Here is a 26,978-nt window from a genome sequence, read left to right on the forward strand (position 1 = left end):
AAAATGAAGACATTCGTAAAAAGGTGAGGGTGGCTCCAATTGAGGAGAAGATGAGAGAGCACCGCTTAAGATGATTAATATTTCATCATGGGCATTGTCTTTTCCATGAAACCCACTTTCTACTAGAAAAATAAATAATACAGCATAGTCAGTGAAAACCACAAAATACACTTGATATGGGAATATAAAAAACTTTATATAACCAGGTAAGGAGAAAGGGATCATTTTAGACTGTGATATGAAATGGGCCACAGTTTGAAAGTGGTCCGCTCATTTTGCTCTTTAGTTGCATTTTTTTTTTTTTGAATGATAGTAATTTTATTAAATTAAAGGAGACTAAGATGGTCGGTACAAACACACAAGGAGAAAGAAAACTCTATACTTGTTCTTGTTCTAGTTACATTGAAGGACAAATAATGCGCAACCATGCGTCTCCACCGCAGTTGACAGCTTGCTTTTTGTTGTCCCAAAGTTTTCTGCAGTCCAAACCTCAGTACAGCTACATGAATCTTTCCTCAAGTATTTTTTGGGCAGCACCTTAGCCAAATCTGCTATATTTGCCGATATTTCCACTTTCTCAGGGTTTAAATTGAAAAATGCAAGATATATTTCTCCTACACAAACAAAAGACATATGAAAAGATGAGAGAACAAAAAAAATGAAGCATTGAAAGGACGTCACAGAATTAATTTCATATTGCACACATAAAGCAATAGCCTTAGAAAACATAAATGGTAAGTATTGTTGATTATTTTATGATCCTGTACAAGTACATGTGAATTGTAATGTTCATAGAAAGAAAAAGAAAATTTATAAAGTATTTTCTTTACAAAGTAGTAGAGTACTAATAATAGTATCCTCATGGAATTAATCGTTGTAGCAACCACTATGAGATGCCAATAGTGGTGTAAAATCAGTAGTACTAATAGTAGTGGCAGCGGTAGTACCAGTAATTACAATAAATGTATGAATAATAACAGTAGCAGTGATAGTTTTCCCATGAAAGAACAGCTTGGACAGCTCGACAACTAACAGAAGTTTCACTAGCCACTCCACTTCCTCAAACTTAGGTTCCATCCATCTTGTTGGGATCGATGTCTTGTTTCCATGCAAGTGGGAAATCTGTAGCTTCCTAATAAGATTATGAGAGGACGTCTGTTTTGGACGGTTTCTATAACTGTGGGATTTATTATTATTATTTTTAAATGGCAACATATAATATATTATAAAGAAAGAACCGAGATGGTCCTTAAATTATACAACTGGCGAAGAAGAAATAAAACAAAATCAAGGTGGAAGGAAATCAAACCATTCCAAACCCAACCTACCCACACACTGTGGGATTTATTCTCTTGTTGTTTCCTAGTTTGATGTGATCAACCAGCCATAAACTTTAGTTTATTTAGATTTTTATGAGGCTGATTTAGTTATTTTTTAGGGTTTACTCTATTTTAAGTTGTATTTTTATCCTACATGTGGGGGGGATCAGCATATGTCCCACCTTTCTCACCTTTTTATCCCAATACCCACCATCACTTAAACCCAAGCCCACACCCCTTTTTATCCTATTGTCCGTTACCATGGTGCACCACTTAAATCCTTTTTTTTTAAATGACATTTTATTGATTTCAAGTAAGGTTAGTCAGGGACAAGTTGTCCCCTGACTTACAATACTAAAGATGCTTTCAGAAGGCCCCTTACAAAAGGGGATTTAAGATAAAGATACAATAAGAGTAGATTCTCGCAGGACCCCTTCCTACCAATGCCATGGCCCACTACTTATCCCTATTTACTCTCAGTTATCCCCTTTATTTTGTCCAATGGGGTAGCCCCTCGGGCCTACCTAACACCCCTCTCTTATATAAACACCACAACCCCAAAGGAAACCTAGTTTTGGAAATCAGAAAAACACACCCCCTCCCTTTCTTTTGTCTTATTGGGTAGTAGCCCCTTGGGCCTACCTCGTACCCCAATACCTCTCTCTTATATAACCATCTCACCCCCAAAGAAAACTAAGTTTTGGAAATCGGAAAAACAGTGGCCCCCCCATTTCTCTCTTTCCCTCCTCTCCACTCATGGCTAGGAGAGCTGCCCCTTTCTCCCTCCTCATCATAGACCTTTCTCACAACCACACCCATAAGATCAGTTCAAAGTGTGTATACGCCTAAGGGCAAGGTGGCCATTATACTATGTTCTCCTTTACATAAATACATAAGTGAGGGGGAGTGATCCCTAACTCACTCATTTCTTCTCTTCTCCTCCCTTACCTTTCTCAACATGATATCCGAGCCCTAGGATTTTAGCCCCCTTAGGGACCCCATTTCTTCTCATTCCATTCTCTAACCCTAGCCACCCACACATCTCTCCCACCTCTCATCTAAACCTCCCACCGCACTCGCCTCCTGCATTTCCAGCTCCCAAGACTCCTCGCCCAGCCCCTCCAGCCTCCCATGACCCTCCTCAAACCCACTTTTAGCCCCCCCCCCCCCCCCCCCCCCCCCCCCCAACCTCCGCTCCTCCTTTCCAACTCAACCCGACGCCTCCACCGCCCCTTTCCCTTACTGGACAACCCTTCCAGCCACCTCGCCTCAGCCCTTTACCTCCACCTCTTCCCTCATCAAACCCTCTACAGACCCTAGCCATTTCCTATCCAAACCCCATCCCGACTCCCATTTTCTATCCAAACCCTCATCAAACCCCCATTCCATATCCAAAACCTCCTCAAACGATCCCCATTCTCATCAGACCCTCATTCCCCACCACCCTCCCTCCATTAGCCTCAACCGGCACTCTTCTCATCCCATTCTCCCACTCTCCAAGGAGGTTCATCTCTTGAAACCCCAATCTTACCCTCTACCCTCATCTAACTCCCTTATCTTACACTCAAGGAGTTACCTTCACTCTCCTCTATTTTTCCTATTTAAATCTCTACACCTAAACCTCTAAACACTTCTCACTTTCTCTCATCCTTTATCTAGCCTTAATGGCCTAAATCCCCTCGGATATCCTTGTTATTTGTCTTCGCGGCTCCGGTTTAGTCTCCCAACCTTCCTTCTCGCTATGGCTAGTCATCACTTGTCTTTTTTTACTTCATATCCTCATCGAAGCCGCGGTCTCAGCGGTGCACGCCTTGTGTTTGCTGAAATGTCTGAGTGAGCTATTGTGCCTTCAACTTCACCTCCTAGCCTCTATTCTCCTCTTGGCTTGTGATAAGGGCTCGTCGTGTGAGCTATTCTACATCTCTCACTTGTTTAACCTCTGATGTCGTTGTAGATGAGAGTGTCTTTATATTTCTCTCATCATGGATCCTCCTGTTAGTTCGAATCATACTTCAGCTACTTTATCGAGTTATTCCACTTCTGTGGAGGCTGCTTTCGCACAGATGGCTTATGTCCCACTTGATAGGTCCATTCCTTCCCTCACAGGGATTCTCCCTTGTGCATCGTGCTGTATGCGACCTCATGGGTCTAGTTCTCCTTTTGCTGATACTTCTATTCTTGGCACTAACCATTCTAGCCTTGGCGGTGGTCTCTTTGCCCAAGGTCAGGGCCGTCAAGGTTGTGTTCATGGCCGTGATTCTGTGAGCGGTCGTATCGCTGATGAGCGTTGATGCCCTTACTGCACTCCTCATCCAGCAACGAGACATTCTGTGGCTACATGCTATGCCTCTACATCCTCCTCCGCTAGCCTGGTAGCACATAATGGTTGTTCCCTTATTTCCAGAGCTGACTATGATGAGCTTCTGTACTTGCGAGCGCACAACCGAGCAATTGCTGTGCCTTTTGCTCAACCTAGTGGTTCGCTAGCTTCGCTTCTTACTACTTATGGCTATTGGATTATTGATTCTGGGGCCTCCAACCATCTGACGGGTAATTCTGCTTCCCTTCGTTCATTTAACCTCTTCCTCAGGCCTCTATTGTTACTCTGGCCGATGGGACCACTGCACCCATCTCTGGTATTTGTACTATTTCTTCTTGTTAGGAATTAACAACGCAGCAGAATAACGATGCAAAGATAAAACGAAAGATCACACACAGAACACACAGATTTACGTGGTTCACCCAACCAGTTTGGTATGGGCTACGTCCACGGCAGAGCGGCAAGCCAACGATTCCACTATTATGAAGAAAAGATTACAAACCCTCACACCTCTCTAGGGTGTCTCCTGATAGCACATCCCTTTTATATGGCGTTCTAAGACGCATTACAATTAAAAAAAATAACCTAATTCATGAAAGTATGAAACTACCCCCAGTATAAAAATACCCTAAAAAATTTGGGCCGGGGGCGCCCGCTCTGCGGCGAGCAGGACCACCGCAGTCAAGGTAGAGTGTACAGTACTTTCCAAATTAGACTGAGATCAAGCTTCACCAATAACAATTTCCCACTTGAAGACTGATATCTGCAGTTCCACTGAATAGCTTCACTCATGATGACTTATCGCTCTCGCATCCATCAATCATACAAAGGCTCAACTTTTCCCTGTCAATCACCTTTGTCAGGATATCTGCAGGATTTTTGCTGCCATCAATCTTGTCAAGCTTTAGTTGTCCATCCTCCAAAACCGACCGAATGAAGTGATACCTCAACTGAATATGCTTCGTCCTCGAATGAAATGTTGAGTTCCTTGCTAGATGAATAGCACTTTGACTGTCGCTCCACTATATGATGTTCCCTTGCTTTCTACCCAACTCTTCCATAAATCTTTGAAGCCAAATCATCTCTTTACTAGCCTCAGTAATAGCAACATATTATGCTTCTGTTGATGAGAGAGCAACCACCTTCTGTAAATTTGAAATCCAGCTAACTGCTGTTCCACCTACAGTGAAAACATATCCTGTGGTGCTTCTTCCTCTGTCTCTATCACCTGAATGATCTGAGTCAACATATCCTTGCACATCTGTGTCGGCTCCCACAAAACATAAGCAATAATTGGATGTACCTCTGAGAAATCTGAGTATCCACTGAACTGCCTTCCAATGCTCTTTTCCTGGGTTCTGCATATACCTGCTGACAACTTCCACTGCATGTGCGATGTCCGGTCTCGTGCTTACCATTGCATACATTAAACTTCCAACTGCTGAAGAATATGGCACTTTTGCCATGTTCTCATTTTCTTCCTTTGTTGACGGACACAGATCCTTTGAAAGTTTAAAGTGACCTGCCAATGGAGTAGCTACTGGCTTCGCCTTATCCATGTTGAACCTCTTTAATACTTTCTCGACATAAGCTTCTTGAGATAACCACAGTTTCTTCTACTTTCTGTCTCTCCTTATCTGCATGCCAAGAATTTGCTTCGCCTCACCCAAATCTTTCATGTCAAAGACTTTTGAAAGATTCTTCTTGAGTTCATTAATTCTCTGCATATTCGATCCTGCAACAAGCATATCTCTACATACAATGCAAGAATTATGAAGTCTCCATTTTCAAATCTTTGAAAATAAACACAGTGATCAGACTGACATCTAGTAAAATTTGAAACCTGTATAAACTTGTCAAATTTCAAATACCACTGCCTTGGAGCTTGTTTGAGGCCATACTAACTCCTATTTAATTTGCAGACCAGATTGTCCTTAACTTCAAAGCCTTCAGGTTGATGCATGTAGATCTCTTCTTCTAAATCACCATGGAGAAAAGCAGTTTTAACATCTAACTGCTCAAGATGTAAATTTTCTACAGCCACAATACTCAACAAAATACGAATTGAAGTCATTTTAACAACAGGAGAAAATATTCCTTTGAAGTCAATACCTTTCTTTTGTGCAAACCCTTTTACCACAAGCCTTGCTTTGTACCTCTTTGTTCCCCTGATTTCATCTTTTACCTTGTCTACCTATTTGTTGTACAATGCCTTCTTACCAGCTGGCAGCTTCACCAAATCCCAAGTTTTGCTTTGTTTCAATGAGGCAATCTCCTCATTCATGGCTTGCTCCCACTTTATCCTGGATTCATCCTGCATTGCTTCCTGAAAACATTATGGCTCACCCGAATCAGTATACAAAACATAATTTAAAGCAGGAGAATACCTTTCAGGAGGTTTAATCTGTCTTGAAGATCTTCTAAGAACAGGAGTTTCCTGTTCCTGCACTTTAAGATTACCATCATAGCTGCTTGCAGACTCAACATCTGAATTTCCAAAATCATCATCTGAACTTTCTGGAATTTCTTGCACACTAGGTCTGACCTCACCTGCAATCTCATCGAGTTCTAAAAACTCTGTTTTATCTTTTCTACTTTGTTGTTGTCTATCTTTGTACATGCAATTCTCATTGAATATAACATCTCTACTCCTGATGATTTTGTTATGTTCATAATCCCATAAACGATAACCAAAAGCATCACCACCATACCCAACAAATGCACATTTAATAGACTTAGGATCAAGTTTCTTTCTGTTTTCTTTATCAACATGAGCATAAGAAATGCAACCAAAAGTTCTCAGGAATGAGTAATTTACCTGTTTCCCTGTCCAAACCTCCTCTGGAATCCCTCTATCTAATGCGCTAGATGGACTCCGATTTATCAGAAAAACTACAGTGTCAACTGTTGCTGCCCAAAACTGTTGAGGTAACCCTGAATGAATCGTCATGCTCCTCGCACGCTCCAAGATGGTTCTATTCATTCTCTCTGGAACCCCATTCTGTTGAGGTGTCCTTGGAACTGTTTCCAATCTTCTGATTCCATTGAGTGAACAGTAGCTCTTAAAACTTCCACTATCGTACTCTCTGCCATTGTCTGTCTTAAGACACTTGACTTTGTTTTCTGTTTCAGTTTCTACAAGAGCTTTCCACCTCTTGAGAACATCAAACACTTCAGATTTATTTTTAATTGCAAAGACCCATGTTTTTCTACTTGCATCATCTATAAACGAAACAAAGTAAGATTTTCCACCGAAAGAATTTACCTGAGCTGGTCCCCAAATATCTGAATGTACCAGTTCCAACCTTTCTGATTTCTTCTTGTTCCCTCCTTTCAGAAAGCTAACTCTCTTCTGCTTTCCATACACACAATCTTCACAGAACTCAAAATTCACCCCCTTCAAACCAGGTAACAGATTTCTTGAGTGTAGGTTCTTCATACTAGTCTCACTCAAATGCCCAAGCCTCTGATGCCAAAGTGTAGTGTTCCCATCTGTAGAAGCTAAAGAAACAACATAATCATTAGTGCCAGTAAACATGTACAAAGTACCAACCAGATTACCCTTGGCCACTACCAGCGACCCTTTTGTAATCTTCCATTGACCGTTACCGAAACTAACAAAATACCCTTCACTGTCCAGCTTGCTTGTTGAGATGAGATTCTTCTTTAAGTCGGGAACATGGCGTGCCCCTTCCAACTTCAAGAGGCCACCATTAGACAATTTTAACAAAATTGTACCTTTTCCTACAATCTTACATTCTTGTCTGAGATTCTTCTTTAAGTCGGGAACATGGCGTGCCCCTTCCAACTTCAAGTGGCCACCATTAGACAATTTTAACAAAATTGTACCTTTTCCTACAATCTTACATTCTTGTCTGTTTCCCACAGTTACATGTCCATAATCACCATGAACATAATCATGAAAATAATGCTTATGAGAAGTACAATGAAAGGAAGCAGCAGAATCTATGAACCAAACTTCAGATTTAACATCTACTGATGCAGATAAACACAAATCACCATATACCTCATCATTCGTAGACACCATGTTTGCTTCGTCATCATTATTCTGCTAACCTCATGTGTCCAGTCTTGCCGCAATTCCAGCATTTTCCTTTAATTTTTCCTTCTGTTTTCCCCTTTCCAATTGACTTTGATCTGCCTCTGGATTGTGACTTTCTGCCCTTCGAAATATTTCCTCTCTGTTGTTGTCTGCCCCTTGTTTCAACCGACAGAACAGTACCAGATGAGACATCTAAACTTTTTCTCCGCATCTCATCACTCAGTATACAACTGACAACATCGTTGAATACCAAGTTTCCTGTGATTGTATTACTTACAGCCATAACCAAGTTATTCCAACTTTCTGGCAAAGAAGACAAGAACAACAGAGCCACAACTTCATCATCAAAAGTCAAATCAACAGATTGTAATTGACCAATAATCATATTAAACTCATTTAAATGATCGACTATAGAAACGTTATCAGACATCGTCATATTAAATAACTTTTTCATGAGGAAAACTCTATTTGAAGCAGAGGGTTTTTCGTATAACTTAGCTAGGGTTTCCATGACTCCAACGGTTGTGGTTTCTTTGGAGATATTGAAGGCCACCTGCGACATGAGAGATAACCTCACCGTAGCCAACGCCTTTCTGTCCAAAATCTTCCAATCTTCAGCCTTCATTGCTTCTGGCTTCTTGCCCAACGGGAGATATAGATCTTTCTGATAAAGAGAGTCCTCGATCTGCATCTTCCACCACTGAAAGTTCTGCCCGTTAAATTTCTCAACTTTCGATTTTCCATCTTCTGCCATCGCTCCCACTCAAGCGAAAAATCCTGTCAGATTCGCTTTTCAACCTCAGCTCTGATACCAATTGTTAGGAATTAACAACGCAGCAGAATAACGATACAAAGATAAAACGAAAGATCACACACAGAACACACAGATTTACGTGGTTCACCCAACCAGTTTGGTATGGGCAACGTCCACGGCAGAGCGACAAGCCAACGATTCCACTATTCTGAAGAAAAGATTACAAACCCTCACACCTCTCTAGGGCGTCTCCTGATAACACATCCCTTTTATATGGCGTTCTAAGACGCGTTACAATAAAGAGAAAAAACCCTAATTCATGAAAGTACGAAACTACCCCCAGTATAAAAATACCCTAAAAAATTCGGGTCGAGGGCTACCGCTCCCGCCCCCCCCGCCTTCGGGCAGGGGGGCTCCTGCCCCCTTGCAACCCCCCGGGACCGCCGCAGTCGAGGTAGAGTGTACAGTACTTTCCAGATTAGACTGAGATCAGGCTTCACCAATAACACTTCTCATTCTGGCTTTACCTTGTCATCAGTACTCTGTGGTCCTAAGTCACCCTTTAATTTACATTCTGTTAGCCAACTTACCAAGAGTCTTAACTATTTTGTCTCTTTCTTCCCCTCTCATTGTGTTTTTTAGGACGTTTTAACTGGGAAGACGATTGCTTCGGGTCGTGTGGTAAATGGTCTCTATCATCTTGACTGCAACCCTCCTCGTGCCGTGTTGCATACTTCTGTTGATGCCTATCAGTGGCATTGTTGTCTCGGCCATCCCTCCCTTCCGCGACTTCAGCAGTCCTCTGTTGTTTCTGGTCCTCTTCAGCCCTTTCAGTGCGAGTCCCGTGAGCTCGGAAAACACCATCGTGTGTCCTTCCTGTTCCGGGTCGTTAGTCATGCCTCTACTCCTTTTGAGCTCGAGCACTCTGATGTATGGCGTCCCTTCAGGATCACGTCTCTATGATGTGGTTATCACTATTTTGTCGTCTTTGTGGATGATTTCACACGTATAACTAGGTTGTTTCTCCTTTAAGATTGCTCTGAGGTCTTTCATGCTTTTTGCACGTTTCACGTTGAGATTACTACCCAATATGGTTGTTCTCTAAATTGTGCGCGCGCACTGATAATGCTAGGGAGTACTTCTTTGCTGCCTTTCGAGATTTCTTATCCACCCATGGCATTATTCATCAGTCCTTGTGTGACAACACCTCCCAACAGAATAGTGTTGCCGAGTGCCGAGAGGAAACTCCGATACTTGATATGGCCCACACTCTTTATTTCAAATGTGGTTTCCTCAACTCTACTGGAGCGATGCCATCCTTCCTTTTTTCCAGGCTAATCGACTCCTATCATCTATTTTAGATGGCACCTTCCCCTTCTCAGTCTTACATCCTCAGGGGGATCCATTTCCCCTCACTTTGCGGATTTTTGGTTGTGTTTGTTTTGTTCACAACCTCTCACCCGGACTGGATAAGTTGGCTCCTCGGGCAGAGTGATGTGTCTTTCTCGGGTACTCTCGCACCCAGAAAGGTTGTCGTTGTTATAGCCCATCGCTTGCGACGCTTATTTGCTTCTGTCGATGTCACATTTTTTGAGTTTGTCTCCTACTTTACTACTTCTGCTAAGAGTCGTACCATTGTGCCTGGCACTATGGCTCCTCTCTCTCTCTCTCTCTCTCTCTCTCTCTCTCTCTCTCTCTCTCTCTCTCTCTCTCTCTCTCTCTTCTTGTTTTACCTAATCCTGTCGTCCTTCAATTTCTCCTCCTCCTGTTGAGTCCTCTTCTTCTCCATTGCATGTGCCTTCAGTTCCTCCTCCACTTGCTCCGAAGGTCTATCAGCGACGTTCGAGGCCAGATGTTCACCACCCTATGCCTGAGGCAAACTCCTTCTCAGTCAGAGATTCCAGGTACCTCATCTCATGTACCTCTACTTCCTCTCCAGATGTGGCTGTAGACTCACGTCACTCACCTATTGCTTCTTGGACTCATTCTCGTTCTAGTGCGCATCCTATTTCTCACTTTATCTCTTATGATCATCTCATTCCTACTTTTCGCAATTTTGTGTCTTTCTTGTCCTTTGTTTCTGTGCCCAGGTCTATGCCCGAGGTCTTTGCTCATCCAGGCCGGCGTGCCGCTATGGATTTGGAGATGGCCGCTCTTCAGGCTAATCACACTTGGGACTTGGTTCCCATTCCTCCAGGTGATTAGTCCGCAGGTTATCCTTGGGTCTTTACCGTCAAGTATCTGCCAGATGGGATACTTGAGCGCCTTACGGCACTCTTAGTTGCAAACATTTGGAGTTGACTACACAGAGACCTTTTCCCCTGTTGCCAAAATCCCTTCTGTGAGAATGCTTATATCCCTCGTTGTCAACCGATGAGGGACCTTATATCAACCGATGAGGGACCTTATATCAACTTGATGTGAAGAATGCCTTTCTCCATGGCAACTTGACTGAGGAGGTCTATATGGAGCAGCCTCCAGGGGATGTTGCTCAGGGGGAGATGTCCTCCTAAGTATGCAGGTTGCTCAAATAGTTATATGGGCTTAAACAATCTCCTCGAGCATGGTTTGAGAGATTCAATTAAGCTACTATGCTATTTGGTATGACACAGTGTGCAGTTGATCGCTCTGTATTCAGTCAGAGATTTGATACGGGGAATGTCCTTCGCATAGTCTATGTGGATGACATTATCATTACAGGGAGTGAAAAGCTAGCATACAGGGGTTGAAGGCCTTTCTACAAAAAGAATTCTCCACAAAAGACTTGTGCTGTCTAAGATACTTTCTGGGAATTGAGATAGCTTATTCCGGTAGTAATCTCTCCCCCTCGTAGAGGAATTATGTACTAGATTTATTGGAGGAGACAGGTTCTATTGGTAAGAAATCAGCTGCTGTTCCCATGGACCCAAATACAAAATTGCTTGCAGATGAGGGAGACTTGATGGATGACTCTGGCAGATATCGACGACTTGTTGGGAAGCTTATTTATCTCACAGTCACTCGGCCAGATATCTCATATGCAGTGGGGGTAGTAAGTCAGTTTATGAGCGCGCCACGCACCTCCCACTAGGCAGCATTTATTCAAATTCTTCGCTACTTGGAAAGCGCGCAAGGAAAATGCCTGCTTTTCAAGAAGCATGGGTATGAGAAGTTAGAAAGTTTTTGTGATGCGGATTGGGCAAGGTCTCCAACAGATAGAAGATCCATCATTAGGTATTGTACTTTTGTTGGGGGTAACCTAATGTCATGGAAGCAAGAAACAAGACATAGCTTCCAAATCTAGAGCAGAAGTGGAATATCGAGCCATGTCACATACGAGTGGAGAGCTTCTCTGGCTACGATCTCTCCTCTATGAGATTGGTTTCCCCTCATCTCTTCCAACACAGCTTTAATGTGACAATAAGGATACTATTCACATTGCTACAAATCCTATCTTTCACGAGAGAACTGAGCACAAAGTGGTAGATTGTCACTTCATACGCCAGAGAATACAAAAAGGGCGAGATATGCATTTCCTTCACTCGATCTACGGACCAATTAGCTGATGTTTTTGCCAAATCTTTGAGTAAAGCTAAGCTAAGTAATATTTGTAACAAGCTTGGAATGTATTATATCTAAATTCCAGCTTGAAGGAGAGTGTTAGAAGTGTGTATCAAGGTTTTAAATTTCCGTTTTGGTACCTATTTCGGACCCCACCGAAATCCGAAATTTCGGTCCTAAATTTGGTATTAAGTTTCAAAATTCGGCCGAAATTTTGTAACATTTTTTTTTTTTTTAAATGCCATTTTCTCGAAATTTCGGACTGAAAGTACCGAAATTTCTGAAATTTAGGACCGAAATTCCGAAATTTGGTATTTCGCGAAATTTCAAATTTTAGGAAATTTCGGTTTCGGTCCCCACCAAAATCCGAAATTTTCAATTTCAGTCGAAATTTAAAACGATGGTTTGTATATGCCTAAGGGCAAGATGGTCATTGTACTATGTTCTCCTTTATATAAATACATAAGTGAGAGGGAGTGATCCCAAAATCACTCATTTCTTCTCTTCTCCTCTCTTCCCCTTCTCAACAGGTCTAACCCTAAATCATATATACTTCATTTTCCAAAACCTAACCCCTCTCTACTAGTCTTACTAGAAGACAGCTAAAAAAGAACCCACGGTTATAGAAACCTTCCAAAAAACAGTCTTCCCTAATCATATTCGAAATCCATAATAACATCCCCAATTGTGTGGAAACCAGACGCCGATAGAGAAGAGTTTTGGGATTGATCCGGGCTTAGATTAATCAGGAGAATCATTGTAATGTTTTGTTCTTGCTCAGAGTGGATTTCTCATTGACTTGCTCACGGATGTACACAACCTTGCTAAACCATTGTCTTTATTGTGTGCTGTGGTTTGTTTACTATTTCCGTTATGTACACATCATACAGATTGTGTTAGGCTAGACAGATTTAAACAACATGATACCAGATCATGGTTACAACAATCGTCAAGAACAATCAAGAACAACGGATTTTAAACAACATGAAGAACAATCAAGAACAACGGAGTTTTAAAAGCTTCACAGAGATTCTAGTGGGAGGTGGAGTTTTTGAGGAGTTTCGTCGCAAGGTAACCTCAATTTCAAATCTTTGTATAGTTTAGTTTTAATTTCAGAGGTATATGGATCGATCGATTGGGAGTGAAAATGAGCGAAGCCTGCTCAGAATTCTGAAATATTTGTTGCTTGCCCGGTATTATCTGTATAGCTGATCGAATTATCATCCATCCAATTAGACAAGTGCTGACATCTCATTTTGTGTGGACTGGGATCACGTACAGTCTGGCACTCTAGCGATGAGCAGAGCTGTGCCTATTGAACACAATCTAGAACAGACTGCTAGTAGTAGTGGTGGGTGAATAGAATGAGGTGGTTGGAGTTTTTTTTTTTTTTTACTTTCTTTTGAATGGTGGTTGGAGATGTTCTCTCAGTCTCAAATCTGAATCGGTATTAGCAGTTCTCCTCACAATACGTGGATATTAGATTTAGAATGTTCTATTCATGTATGCTCTAGGAGGCAATACTTTGATAGGTTTAAGAAAGAAGGGCGGGTGTAGTGTCCATGGGTGACGGGTCTGCTTGTGATGTTATGGAGTTGGGATGATACATATAAAAATGATTGATGGATTGGTTGGCGTACGTCCCAAAGATACTGACGAATCTGATATCACTTAGCAAGTTGGACTCTAGAAGTTGCAGGTGTAGCCATGAAAATTACATGCGAATGCATGGTCATGATGAAAGGGGCGAAGTGTGATGGTTTGTATCATCGGCTGGGGAACACGGTGACATTTGTTGTTTCTAGTCCAATGATGGATGTTTGAAAATGGAGTGACACACCCGCATAAGATCTCTCTTGCAATTCTCAATGACGGATCTCTGGCATGCAGACGATAGTGAGAGGCTAGTTCCTGCTGGTGGAGAAGACAAATCGAGGTCGTGGAGAAAACAAATCGAGCTCCCTCTCCAAAGTTGACTTGAGGCAAGCTACACATGTATATTGGTTATATTGATCGAGTTAAGTAGAGTGAGGACTAGGATGGCTTGATGATGTGTATAGCTAGTGGTTGCAGAAGGCTAAGTGGGTGTTTTCAGTGATGAAAATCTGGTGGAGATGGAAATGAAAAATCTTTAGGCTGGTTGAGAAACAAGCCAAGGTGGAGAATTTTGGGATTGGTGTCTTATTTCCATGCAAGTGGGGGCAAGTGGGGGCACTTGTAGATTCCTCATAGGATTAGGAAAGAAAGAGTGTTTTAAACAGTTTCTATATTCATGGGAGTTATTGTCTTATTGTTTCCTAGTTAGACTGAGAGAGAGTGATTTAGATTTAGGAAACCTAAGTATATAAGGTTTAGGTTAAACCTTGTGGGTGCAGGTGGTGGCAAAGGTCTCTTGTGGGAATAACGAGAGAGGGAGTAAGAGGGTTTAGAGAGATTACGAAGAAATATTTTGGGATGATCTCAGTTTAGATTAATCATGAAAATCATTGTAACATTTTGTTCTTGCTCATAATAGATATTTCATGAATCACCCGTGGATATAGGCAATCTTGCTGAACCACGTAAACTCGTGTCTTCATCCTGTGGCTTGTGGTTTGTTTACTATTTCCATAGTGTATGCGCCATTTAGAATATTTTAAGCCTAATGGATTTCAACATATCTATTATGTGTGGTAATGAAAATAACAAGGAAAGATGAATTAGAATTGTGAAGTATTAATCAAATAAGCGATAATTAGAAGTCAATGCTCAGAAAATAAAAAATTGTTTAGTGATTTTAGAAAGTCTAATGGGGAAGATATTCAACACTTCAATTTATCAAAAGGAAGAAATGAAGAGTATCATATGAAACAGAAGGGCATAATCTGCAAGCAATAGATACAGTCCCTTTGGTTTATTAACCAAACCTCTTCTTCCAGCTGCCACCCATGAGCGAATTCCACCAGAATTGCCTTCATCTGTGAAAGGGGTCAAGTTTGTTATTTGGGAAAGTAGCTTTGAAAAACGGGTAACATAGACAAATAAATGAATTTCCATATATCACCTTTCACCGTTCTCATTATCGCACAGAGACCAGAATAGCTGTTCACAAGGGTTCCAGTAGGGTTTAACTCCCACATCTGCTAATATTAGGTATATTAGTTTCCATCCAAGTAAGATAAAAACCTAGGAACTTAGTAATGTTGGGGAAAACATAAAATTATAAATAGCAAGAGTCGATCCTGATCAAATGCATGATAAATGAAATAACAGGTACTAAATCAGTTGCAGTTGTATGACTAAAGAAAACCACATATCCTACTTTATTAATCTTAAATGTAACTTCAGTAGCTTTAGCATGAATATTAGTTCCAATTCTAGTTTAGTAGTCTCACCATCAATGTGACTCCATCTTTTATTGAGGATCTACACTCAAACTCAGTTGGCCATATCGATTTCAATTGCATAAATGACAGAACGTGGATATAATTAATTAATGTACGCCATATCAATTCCAATTCCATACATGACAGATAATAGATATAATTCATTATTTTCATCTATGCTTCTAGTTAAAATATGCATTTTTTAGTCACCTTTGATCAAGGACCTCTGACTTTGTGCTAGCTGGATTATAGTTTAGTAAATTTGAACTGATTTCTTGCATTGAATCAATTAAAATTGAGAGATATAACATGTGCTTATCCTGTTAAGTTGGGACCAACCGAAATTTTCCTTCTGGATGTAATGAGTTGTGAATTCACTTAGATGACAATGTTGATAGCTTTTGTAATTTCTCCCAAGACAGGACCCCTCAAACATGGGTGACTGTATGTTGCATGGAAGCATTATGGCTGTCAACCGTGAATAAACAAAATTTTACAATCGCAGCATCTTGGGGTCATACTTTGCTATGCATATACTAGTTTATTTAAAGACCGACACTCATCAGGGAACTTACTTCTGGGATCTATTACCCTACATTCCACATTCAAGGATATATACATACACATTCAAATTAAGTAAACTATGTTCCAAAGAGCATTGAAAATTAAAACCATAGAAATCTATGAAACAAAAATCATATTGAATTGCACGATTCAGAAATTAATCCTCGCTTTATGCTATTATATGTATTTTCAAATTCATACATTGATGACTATAGAAGCATGGTTAACCCGACAGGATCTGTGTTCAGCATGGGATATAGACCCAACGAGTCTCCTGGTACATCAGTGGTCCTGATTTTCTGATCACCTAACATGGGTCCTACATGTAGAGATGGAATCTTGGTTACGGTTTTGCAGAAACCGATTTTTTTTTTTGAATGGTAGCAAATTTTCATTAAAATCAAACGAAAGACCGAGATGGTTAAACCTAGAAGTACAAAGATAATCCAAAACAAAAATCATGGCAGAACAAGAAGGAAAAAACGTTCCGGGGGGGGGGGGGGGGGCTACACCCTACCTCTATAGTCTATCCACCACTCTATTGATGGACCTTCTAATGTGCTTGAAGACAATTGATGACCCTTCCACTCAGTCTTGGATCTCGTCGAAAAAATGAGCGAATTTCCAAGGGGGGCTAGAGAACCTCTAAGCCATTGGATGACGCTGAGGGAATCTCCCTCCACAATCACCCTATCTAGGCAATCGTTTTCCAAGCATTTTATCTCTTGATGGGCTTCGCGGACCTCCGACTCACAAGCATTTGAGACCCCAATTGGCCCTGAAAATGCCCAAATGAGTTCTCCCCTTGAGTCCTTTAGAACACCTCCAATTCCTGCCGGGGCCTGGGTTGCCCTGAAAATGCCCAAATGAGTTCTCCCCTTGAGTCCTTTAGAACACCTCCAATTCCTGCCGGGGCCTGGGTTGCCCATACTGGATCCATCAAAGTTTAACTTTACGAACCCTTGGGTTGGTGGCTCCCAATCCTGCATGATCACGGGCTGCTGCTCCACACTAAAGCACATCTCCTTCCAACCCTCCCATAAAGCAGGGAAGAATCATCACCTAAGAAATAGTGACAACTATCACTTTCACGAAGAGGAATACAGGGGATTTTACTACTCCATCGAAGAGTAGCATTTCTCTCTTTCCATAGCACCTACAAGGTGGCTAGAAGAGAGACATTCCAAAGAATCTTACCTTTTTTCTTCCATGGTACCGCCGACCAACCCTCCAAAAGATCTGAAAGCTTGGAGGGGAAACCCAAGAAAACCCAAACCTACTTAGGATGCTACTCTATACTTCCCTCACTACTTTGCAATGTATGAATATGTGGTCGACTGATTACCCTGCTATGCATAAGGCGCAATGATCAACTATCAGTATCTCCCGCTTTCCCAGGAAGCCAGCATTCTGAATCTGCCTGAGGGTAGCAGCCCAACCGAATGTACGTACTCTGGGAGGCGCTTGGATCATCCACACTTTAGCTACTTTGGAGAGCACAGGGCAAGTCACAAGCTGGTAATAGAAATATTTGATAGTAAACACCCCAATAGAGTCCCAGATCCACACCCTTTTGTCCACCCCAGATTGCTTGACATAGCACCCTTCTTGCGTCTCAAGAAGCCTAGCAACTAAGTGCAGAAGCCCAATGTTATGCTTGTAGAACTCAACCAAGAAGGCATGGAATGGGTGGAAATTGGAAGTCATGAAATGTTGAAATTGCAATCCCAAAATTCATGAAAATAAGAATAATGCAACCCAAAAATTCATGATGTTAACTTACCAACTTCTCCAAAAGCTTAAGCTGTTGGAGAAAGGCATTATTTATCTTTTATACTTTAATACTCCCCTGCACGTGTGGCTCACGTGGCAAACACGTGGCGCATGTGGTCCCACTTTGGCCCGACCATCGCATGTGGATTTTTGCTATCCGGGAGGTTTGAACTTGAGACCTTTGGCTCTGATACCATGTTAACTAACCAACTTCTCCAAAAGCTTAAGCTTTTGGAGAAAGGCGTTATTTAACTTTTATACTTTAATACATGATAATAAAAATAAAATATTATACATGGCTAGATTTTGCTTCCAGTCGTGGAAAAATTGGAAAACCTACAAATATCTAGATCAAAACATACTCAGTTTTCTAGGTTGCCCCATCTAAAAATATGCCATCCTTTTGTGAAATGCTAAGTTTCTTCAAGTCTGAAACTTATTCAATAACTTTTAAGATAAATTGAGTTGATAAAGAACATCAACAATAATCATATGGAGGTGCTCAATGATGATAACAATTTCTTCAGTTTTCACAAGCCACAAGATACCTGGTTGGCATCCCAATTGCAAGGGAATAGAGAACTTCCTTTGGAGTCTTGTGAAGTAAGCTTTCTGTTTCTAGAAGCCACCAGACAATGTTCTGTTGTCTTATTAGCTAATAAATGGTATTTTCCTTGATACTGCTTCTTGTAGATGACCTCTTCATCCCTACATAAGCAATGGAAAGTATGCCAGAAATAACAAAAACCAATTAATGAAAAACCCGTACGGGTGTGGCTCTTTGGTTTAAAGTCATGGGTATGCTCCCCATTGAGGCGAGTTCGAATCCCCCCGGGCTTATCCGATGCGTGTAGTTTATGGGTGATTGCTTGCATCCGTAGGGAATAGTCCCGCCCTAAAAATTGGGGTGGGGATACCCTATGTCATAAAAAACATTTTAATTACTGATTGGTAGAAGGTAAAAGGCTTCCATACCTTGTCAAAAGATGATTTCTTTTGTACAGGCAAAATTGCGACTCGTCGTTTCTTTCCAACCTGTCATTCCAACAGATCCGATCCATCTCTTGTTCGTGACTTTCAACAACCCAGCCTTTTGCCTTGTGATCATTGCAACTAGTAAGAATCACTTCACCTACATTTGAATCCTTCAAATTTCTAGTACTTTGGGTGAGAATATGATTGCTTCCTTTGAGGACTTTACTTGAAGTAACATAAGGAAACTGAAACAGCATTATATCAGAAGTGAATGCAAAAGGTTACTAGACAGACTCCATATGAAAAAAGTAACTACAGAAACTCCATATGGTAAAATAGTAATCAGTAACAATTAAGGTGTAGAGACTATTTCACACAATCAAATAACCTCCCTTCATGAGATTTTTTTCTTCTTTTAGGGAGTATATGATAAAATGGACAAATACCTCCATGTTATTCTTGCTGAAAGAGTTTATTTCCAATATGGTAGGATTTGTGAGGATATTGAATGTAAAATCATCAATGTGTGTCATATCTCCTCCAAATATGAGAGGAGACTTGGCCATAGACCAGAGAGTCATCTGCAAAAAGGAAATTTGAATAGCCACTATACTATAGTTATTTAAAAAGAGCATCAAGAAATAGAGTAAGATAAAATTTGCACACCTGAGTTCTCTGCTCCTCAACTGTGAGTTTAGACTTCCTATGTGGACCTTGGTTTGAACCTGATACATCCAAAATATTTCCCTTTAAACTTTGATAATAATAGGAAAAACAATGAAGATTAGTTGATCACCAAGAGATGAGTTGTAACTCGGTCCTTGTTACAGTTTTTTGTCGTACGATTTTTTATTAATTTATTAGTTTATACACAAGTCATATATTATCACTAATTACTTGTATATGAGGGCGTCTTTTCATTTAGCACTTTTTATATATTTATATCAATGATAATGTAGATGCCTTTGTCATTTCAAAGGATCACTTTACAATATTAACATGGTATAAGAGTAGCCTGTCAGGAATTCTGTATCTTGGTATTTGCCATCCATCTTCGATATCCCTTTACATTATCTTTTCCATAATTCTGGCGTACCTATATGTTCTTTCTCAGTCTTCTTCCTTTTCTCTTCACCCATTTATGTTATCTTTTTTTCCAAACCATGGTTCATCCATGATAGGGGCTTACCAAATGAAAATCTGGATTCAATACACATACACCACGTGTACCAAATTAGGATCCGGAAAAGTTTTACAGAAAAATACAAAAAATATTTTAGGAAATAGTGGTAGGAGTTGGTAAAAACAAAGAATAACTTGCTAATCTAGGTTGTCCCCTTTTGGATGTGCAGTACTTCTACAGATTCCTTATTACTGCTATTTTCTGTTCCTTTTTATGTTTTAATTGTGAAGGCCATGTTTGGATTGCAGGAATTTTATGGAAAAGTTTGGAAAGGGAAATATTTCTAAAAACTTTTACTTTTTTATACTTACAAGAAAAGATAACTTGAACCAACCCTAATCAATTTTTACCTAGAGGAACCTTCAATTTATGATAATATTCCTCTAAATTAACCATAATCATGTTATTTCCCTCTAAATTTTGTAGAGAAAAAAAAAATTCCCAATAAAATATTTTTCGTCGGAAATGTTTTTCGTGGAATCCAATCAGGGCCTAAATGTCTGAAGCTGCTTTAAATAGTAAAAAAGCCATCTTGCTATGCCAAGCTTACTACCTGGATCAGTAAGCCACCCCAGTGGCAGCATGTCTAAGTCGGGCCATGATTTTCCTTGAAGCCCTTTAGCTCCTATAAAATCAGAAGCAGCGAAGTCCCTGCCCAAAAGAAAATATATGACACTTATAAATAGCAATAGTGGAATTCTTAATTGCTGACATTGTAGGGTATTTCAACAGGTGAAGGTGGCTTCATTTAAATAACATTCCCATACCTTGCTACATTAAAATGAGCTTCCACATCTCCCCATGAATCCCAATCATCTCCAGTCACTCTGTACATGTTAACAAGACCTTTTACATCCTTGGCTATGGCTGGTGTAACACTGGTTCCAGGAGAGAGGGAATACAAGATAGGACGATTGAGATCTTTCAGAACCTGCAGAAAGGATATTGGTACATAAAGAACCCCTTCCAACACTTATGTCTGGATTTTTTATGGAATGCTTATGCTGGAAAACTATTTTTTTGGGAAAATTAGGCCTTCAATATACCTCTGAGACAACGCTTATCTCGTTTATGTCCAAATCATCACCAAAGACACAGTCATTCTTCACTGAAAAGAAAACATAACAAGCAACAAGATATTGTAAAGCTAGGCATTTGGATCCAACAAGATCAGGTATTACCCAATGGAAATGTTAGCCTATTGTTGACTATTGGCACCAAATTTAGTACATCTTGTGAACCTGCTACAAAGGATTGAGAACAGGAGATACTACATCCTGTTGAAGGGTATTAAAGTCCATGTACAAATAACCCTAAGTTTTGTGTGTGTGTGCGCGCGGGCGATATTGCAAGGGAGATCTCTAAGGAGACTCCATCTTTTTTCTCACTCTTCTTCTCCTTCTCTTCCTTCCACAATAACATGGTGTCAAAGCCACAGATTCTGGGTTCAAAACTCACAACTCCTTGAAATTAAAAGTCGGCCAACCCAACAAGAAAAAAAAGAAGAGGAGCCACACGTGAGGGGGAGTGTTGAAGTATAAATGATTAAATGACACCAACTCTAACAGCTTAAGCTTTTGGAGTAATTGGTAGTTTCACACATCCCAAAACCCATATTTTTTTAACTAGGGATGAGACATATAACGAGGTTAGGGATGGTCATGGACATATTATTAAGTGCAAAAAAAAAAAAAAAAGAATAGCTATAAGTAGTGGGCTTGCCCAAAATTTTATTCATCATCATTATTAAATGTGATGTTATTACGGAATCATACTCAAAAAGGTATACGAAAGGATTCCACGCTAATCCCGCAACCCTCATGCGTCGTAATTACGGAATCGAGAAAAGCTCAAGAGTTGGCTCTATCTTATATAAAAAAGGGGAAGATACGGGTTCTGGCAAGTACGAACCAAAAAAGAGGAAACTTGTCTCTACCCTCCTTGACCTCTTGGAGTCTTTCAACAAGGACGAGGGCTACAATTCTTCTAATGAAGGACAAAAGACTTGATCGCACCGGAAAACAGAAAATGGCAAGGGAGGAAGGCTTAGGAGTTGATGAAACAAAGTCTTTCAAAAAGCATGGCCATGCCAAACGATCGAAGCGCCAGCAATCTGCTTCACAAGATGAAATCACTCGGGCTTATTTGGAGCATCAATGGAAGAAGCTCTTAGAGGAAAGTAAGATAAGGAAGATGAAATCGAGGCCCTTACTGGCAAAAGAACAATGGAAGAGGTCTGTATCCCTCTCCAGGAGCTCCCTCACTTTAAAAAAGCATTGGCTGAGGAGAAAAAGGCTTTGGAAGTGGAGTCGAATTGGGGGAAGGAGGCTTGGGAGGATGTAGTCAGTCATGAGGCTGCTCAATCCAGAGATTCCATGGATGCAGACCTTAGTGGGAAGATAAAGAGATGTATGAGAAAGGCCGAATAGGATTCGGTGAACGAGTGTGGAAATGTTGACTGAGGAAAGACAGACATTTCTGGATGATTTTGATGAAATGTCAAAAATGGGCAAGAACCTGGGACTTGGCTTTGAGGAAAATGTGGTAAAGACGAAGGAGATACTTCTAGATATTGAGAAGCGTGATACGATGGAGAAGGGGAAGACGATAGCAAAGGGAAGCAGGGAGCTAAAGGCTCTCAAGAAGGGTTTTTTTTTACTTCTCTGGTGTAAATGTCATTTTGGGAGTTTTGGTGTTTTTGTCTTGGAGGTCTCTGATTTTCTGAAGGTTTGTGAAGGTTTTTTGTATATTGTTTTTTCTTGGTGGATGAAAGGGGATGCTGTTAATGGTTTGGTGATGGGACCCTTTACCCTTATTGAGGAAGTGGATGCTAAAAGAGATTTTTTGTTTGGTTGCTGATGGAGTTGGCAAACGGGTGGGTATTCTGTATGCTCTTTGGGCATAAGAACCTGTTCTATGCCATTCACATGTTAATCAGGGGGATAGAAATTTCGGTGGGTTGTTTCTGTGGATGGTTATGATGGTGCCTATTTTAGATGGGCGTGGGTGTAGATGAGTTTTTTATGTTTTCTTTGATCCAGATGTATGTTCCTGGATTCTCATGCTATCACTGTTACATGGATTCTTCTAAATGAGAGAAGAATCAGTGTCAGACACGTCTTGGATTCCAATACTTCAAGATTCTCCGAGACACTCCTAGATATTTTTTATCTATTATTTCTGAATACTACTGCCACAACTTTACAATTACCATAAGGATTGAGTTTTACTCATCCTAATATTAAGTTTCTTAAATGGAAATAAAATATTATGTCTACTTAACCTATTAAAATATTCAATATATTACTAGATATAACCATATAATATGTAAAAAAATAAAATTTGAAAATTGTTAATAATAATTTAGCGAATCCATGAATCGTTCTTTTTGAGGTTTGCCGAATCCGACACTCGATACCCTTGTCATATTCCGACACTCGATACCCGTGTTGGGTTCCGACACTCGTATCCGTACTGATGCAACATAGTGTGCTATGTAAACCGGATGGGACTACTTGTGCCCAATGTAACTTCCATAGGATGAATATGTAAGTCATCTTTCAAAAAACAAATGTGATGTTATTCTCCCTATTTTATCTTTCTAGTATCATTGCATCATAAACTACGCATAATAGTGGCAGAAATACGATAAATCTGCAATTTCAATTAGCAATAATTGAATTACCAAAGTCAACATCCCATTCAGCATACTGTTGATACAGTGACCTTAAGAAGGCTCTTCCAGCTGCCAACTTAGTATTGACGCTCATAAAACCATGTGGCATCCAAGCACATGCCTTCTCTTTCAGACCTATATCTCTTGCTCGCCATTGTTGGCCGCTCTCCTCAAAGGCACCTCCCTAATAAATGCAGATTAGAGTTCAAGGTTTCAAGAAAAAGGAAAATATTTAGTATGATATCAAATTTGTATCTTTGAATAAACTAATAAATGCTAATTGAAATTGAGACTCATGATTTAAATGCTACCTTGGAAAGTATGAGGTGATAGGTTACATCATTTTAAATTTCCACCGAAACTGACACGAAACGGCCGAAATGTTTCTGTTTCCATCCCTACCGAAACCGAAATGATCGAATTGCAAAAACCAAAATCGTAAGTGAATAGTGGCATACTATATTAGTATGCATTACATTATTATATTTATATGAATTTCATGCAAAATGTGGTGCATGTATTATGTATAAATATTTATATGAATTACATGTGAAATTTTGTATGTACTAAATTATCAGACATGCGTGATAGCGTATACGACTATGTGTTTGATGGATGTTTTTAAACCATTATGCATGGCTGTCTTGCTTATATGATTGTTTCTAATTGTGTAATTATGCTTATTCAAGCGTTTTCTGGGGTTTTATTGTTAAATTCTATCATTTAAGTTTCCTTGATTTCAAGATTTCAACCGAAATTTTTAAACGAAACTGAAACGTTTCCATTTTTGTGGAGACCAAAATTGAAAAAGGGATAATATTTTCAGCTACAAATAACAAGAACAGAGGGATGATATTTTCATTCCCTTGTTTTGGTGTTCTTCAATCCCTTGTATTTATTTTAGAATTTTCAGTGGTTGTTACAATTTTCAATGACCTGCAAGAACCAATAAACGAATGAGATAGAGCTTAAGAATCACAATGACAATAAAATGATCCTAACTCTCCGATGAATGGATCTTCTTGTGGACCCCTGCCCATAATTTTTTGCCAGCTCTTGAACTGGCGCACTACTTGGGCTATAGCTTATCTATTGATAGATGATTACAAGTACTAGCAGAGATGGTTTACGCAATGAATTTCACTGTACAGATTGTAAATATGGTCATTCACCATAGAAATAATTTCTGCCTTTATGTCCTGCTAATGCTTAAATTTTAATGATATTTTGGTTCATTATAGAAATAATTTCTGCATCCATCTCCTGCTAATGCTTAAATTATTAGGATATTTTGGTAACAAATAGAAGAAAAAAAGCAAATTAAAAGGAATTTTATGGAGTAGAGGGAGACCTTGAAAGTGTCTAAGATAGGGGTGTTGGCATTGACTGCTTGAGTGCTTATTCCTCTCATCAAATGAATCCCAAACTTCAAACCCATGCCATGAACTTTCTTGGCCACTTCCTTGAACCCTTTTCCTGTTAAAAGTACAAAAGATTAAATAACGCCATTTCCAACGGCTTAAACTTTTGGAATAATTGGTTGTTCCACATGGTATCAGAGCAAACTGCCTGGGTTCAAAACTACTTGATATAAAAAAAATCCACATATAATGGCCAACCCAAAAGAGGGGCCCACATGTGCCACGTGTAGGACAACCCTAAAAAGAGGGGCCACACGTGAGGGGAAGTGTTAAAAGTATAAAAGATTAAATAACGCCATCTCCAACGGCTTAGGCTTTTGGAGTAATTGGTTGTTTCCCATTACCATCTCTGGAAGAAGGCCATCTCTCGGGATCGGGGATCATCCGCCCCCATTCATCAATCACATCAAATCCCAGTGAATCGGTATATGCTCCTTCAACTTTCCTCCTATACCAAAGGAAATCAACCACAACATACTGCCAAAAATGAAGAAAATATAAGTCATTCTAGTACTTGATTTAACTAAACTACAATTTGTTTCTTTTTGGCTTCTCAGTAAAGTTTTTTACCTCGTAACCATGAGGTAATAGCTTCATAGAAATGATTTCTGCATTTCTTAGGAACTCTTCTTCAGAGATAATCCATGAATATGAATCATAGGAATTCCATCCTCTTGGAGGGGTGCTAGCATGCATTTGCCTCTCTGACAGAGCATAAGATAATTCCCTGCAATGTGTTCATTTATCAAAAATTTCATGAAACAGATACACAACTGCAAAAAAAAAAACAAAAAAAAAACTACAGGAACCAAAAGAGAAGTTCAGGTAATTCCTTGTAATGGGTCCATCCTATTTATCAAAACAGATAAATATCAGCTACCAAACTCCTATAGACAAATACACCCATGAACAAAAAAGGAACTGTAGATAATTCCATGAAATGGGTATTTCTCATTTATCAACAATTTCATGAAACTGATAGACCAAAAAAAAAAAAACTCTGCAGAACCCAAAAGACAAGTGCAGTTAATTCCCTGTAATGGGTCCATCCCATTTATCCTTGACTCCACAAAACAGATAAATATCAGCTACCAAACTCCTATAGAAAAATACACTCATGAAAAAAAAAAATGAAGTGCAGATAATTCCATGAAATGGGTACTTCTCATTTATCAATAATTTCATAAAACTGATAGACAAATGCACAAAAAACCTATAAAGAACCGTGCACCCACAAAAGAAAAATTCAGGTAATTCCCTGTAATGGGTCCTTACGATTTATCCATAACTTCACCAAACAGATAAAAATCAGCAACCAAACTCCTAAAGAACAATACACCCAGTGGAAAAAAAAAAGGAAGTGCAAATAATTCCATGAAATGTTCATTCCTTGTTACAAATAACTCCTAGAAAGGAATGCAAAAGAAAAAGAAAAACAATGGGAGTTGTGGAAAATAAATAAGAGATTAAAGGAAACAGTACCTATGAAAGTGAAAACAAAAGAAGAAGAGAAAACCCAAAACAAAAGCTCTCATTGCTGCAGATATTGGGGTGTGCAGAGAGAGGTGTGTGAATAGGCTTATATGAAAAATCCTCTGATAAAGTGATAAAGTGAAGAAAAATATGAGAAAGGGTAAAAAGTAATATGTTAAAGGACTTTGTCATCATCTCTTGTCGTTACACGAATACACGCGTTTGGTAAGACGTGAATCGTGATATAGTTTGAACTAAATCTAAATAAAATTTGCCAAAATCTGACTTATTTGGGAATTGATATTTTGACCCCTCCCCCCCCTCCTTATTATTATTATTATTATTATTTTATGGGTAAGCTGGGGTTAGGCAGGACCCCCTACCAGATGTATTAGATAAAAAAGAAAGATATTCATGAAGCTTGAAGAGCAAAACCCTCTGCATGCAGAGGGGAAAACCAACAAAGGATAGAGCCAGTGAGATGGCCCAACCGAACACAAAAAGGATACCAAGAAAGAAAAACAACATAAAGAACAAAAGCAAAACAAACCA

The 26,978-nt window shown here is 39.8% G+C and overlaps 1 protein-coding gene across 1 annotated transcript; it reads right to left on the bottom strand.

Annotated features, from left to right (window-relative positions):
• Window positions 1–277: 277 nt before the first annotated feature.
• LOC143857530 (uncharacterized) lies at window positions 278–26,589 on the bottom strand. The gene is made up of 15 exons (XM_077367984.1): window positions 26,436–26,589; window positions 25,524–25,680; window positions 25,298–25,430; window positions 24,884–25,008; window positions 23,542–23,716; window positions 20,903–20,964; window positions 20,624–20,787; window positions 20,410–20,507; window positions 19,340–19,398; window positions 19,120–19,254; window positions 18,674–18,918; window positions 18,247–18,406; window positions 15,040–15,115; window positions 14,903–14,953; window positions 278–614 (listed from the first exon to the last, which is right to left on the bottom strand). Exons 1-15 carry the CDS (start codon window positions 26,486–26,488, stop codon window positions 394–396), a joined length of 1,914 nt encoding a protein of 637 aa, XP_077224099.1. The 5' UTR covers window positions 26,489–26,589; the 3' UTR covers window positions 278–393.
• Between the last annotated feature and the right edge of the window lie 389 nt (window positions 26,590–26,978).

This window comes from Tasmannia lanceolata, unplaced genomic scaffold (assembly GCF_043159265.1).
Source record: "Tasmannia lanceolata isolate RefF3 unplaced genomic scaffold, GAP_Taslan_0.1 ptg000025l, whole genome shotgun sequence".
Lineage (NCBI taxonomy): Eukaryota > Viridiplantae > Streptophyta > Magnoliopsida > Canellales > Winteraceae > Tasmannia > Tasmannia lanceolata.

Bases quoted from the DNA above. Each gene is read 5' to 3' on its own strand.
- LOC143857530 (XM_077367984.1), bottom strand. From the start codon at position 26,488: ATGAGAGCTTTTGTTTTGGGTTTTCTCTTCTTCTTTTGTTTTCACTTT. The intron at 25,431-25,523 runs GTAAAAAACTTT...CATTTTTGGCAG, and splicing joins TATTACCTCATGGTTACGAG to TATGTTGTGGTTGATTTCCT. The intron at 20,788-20,902 runs GTATATTGAAGG...TCCTTTCTGCAG, and splicing joins AGATAAGCGTTGTCTCAGAG to GTTCTGAAAGATCTCAATCG.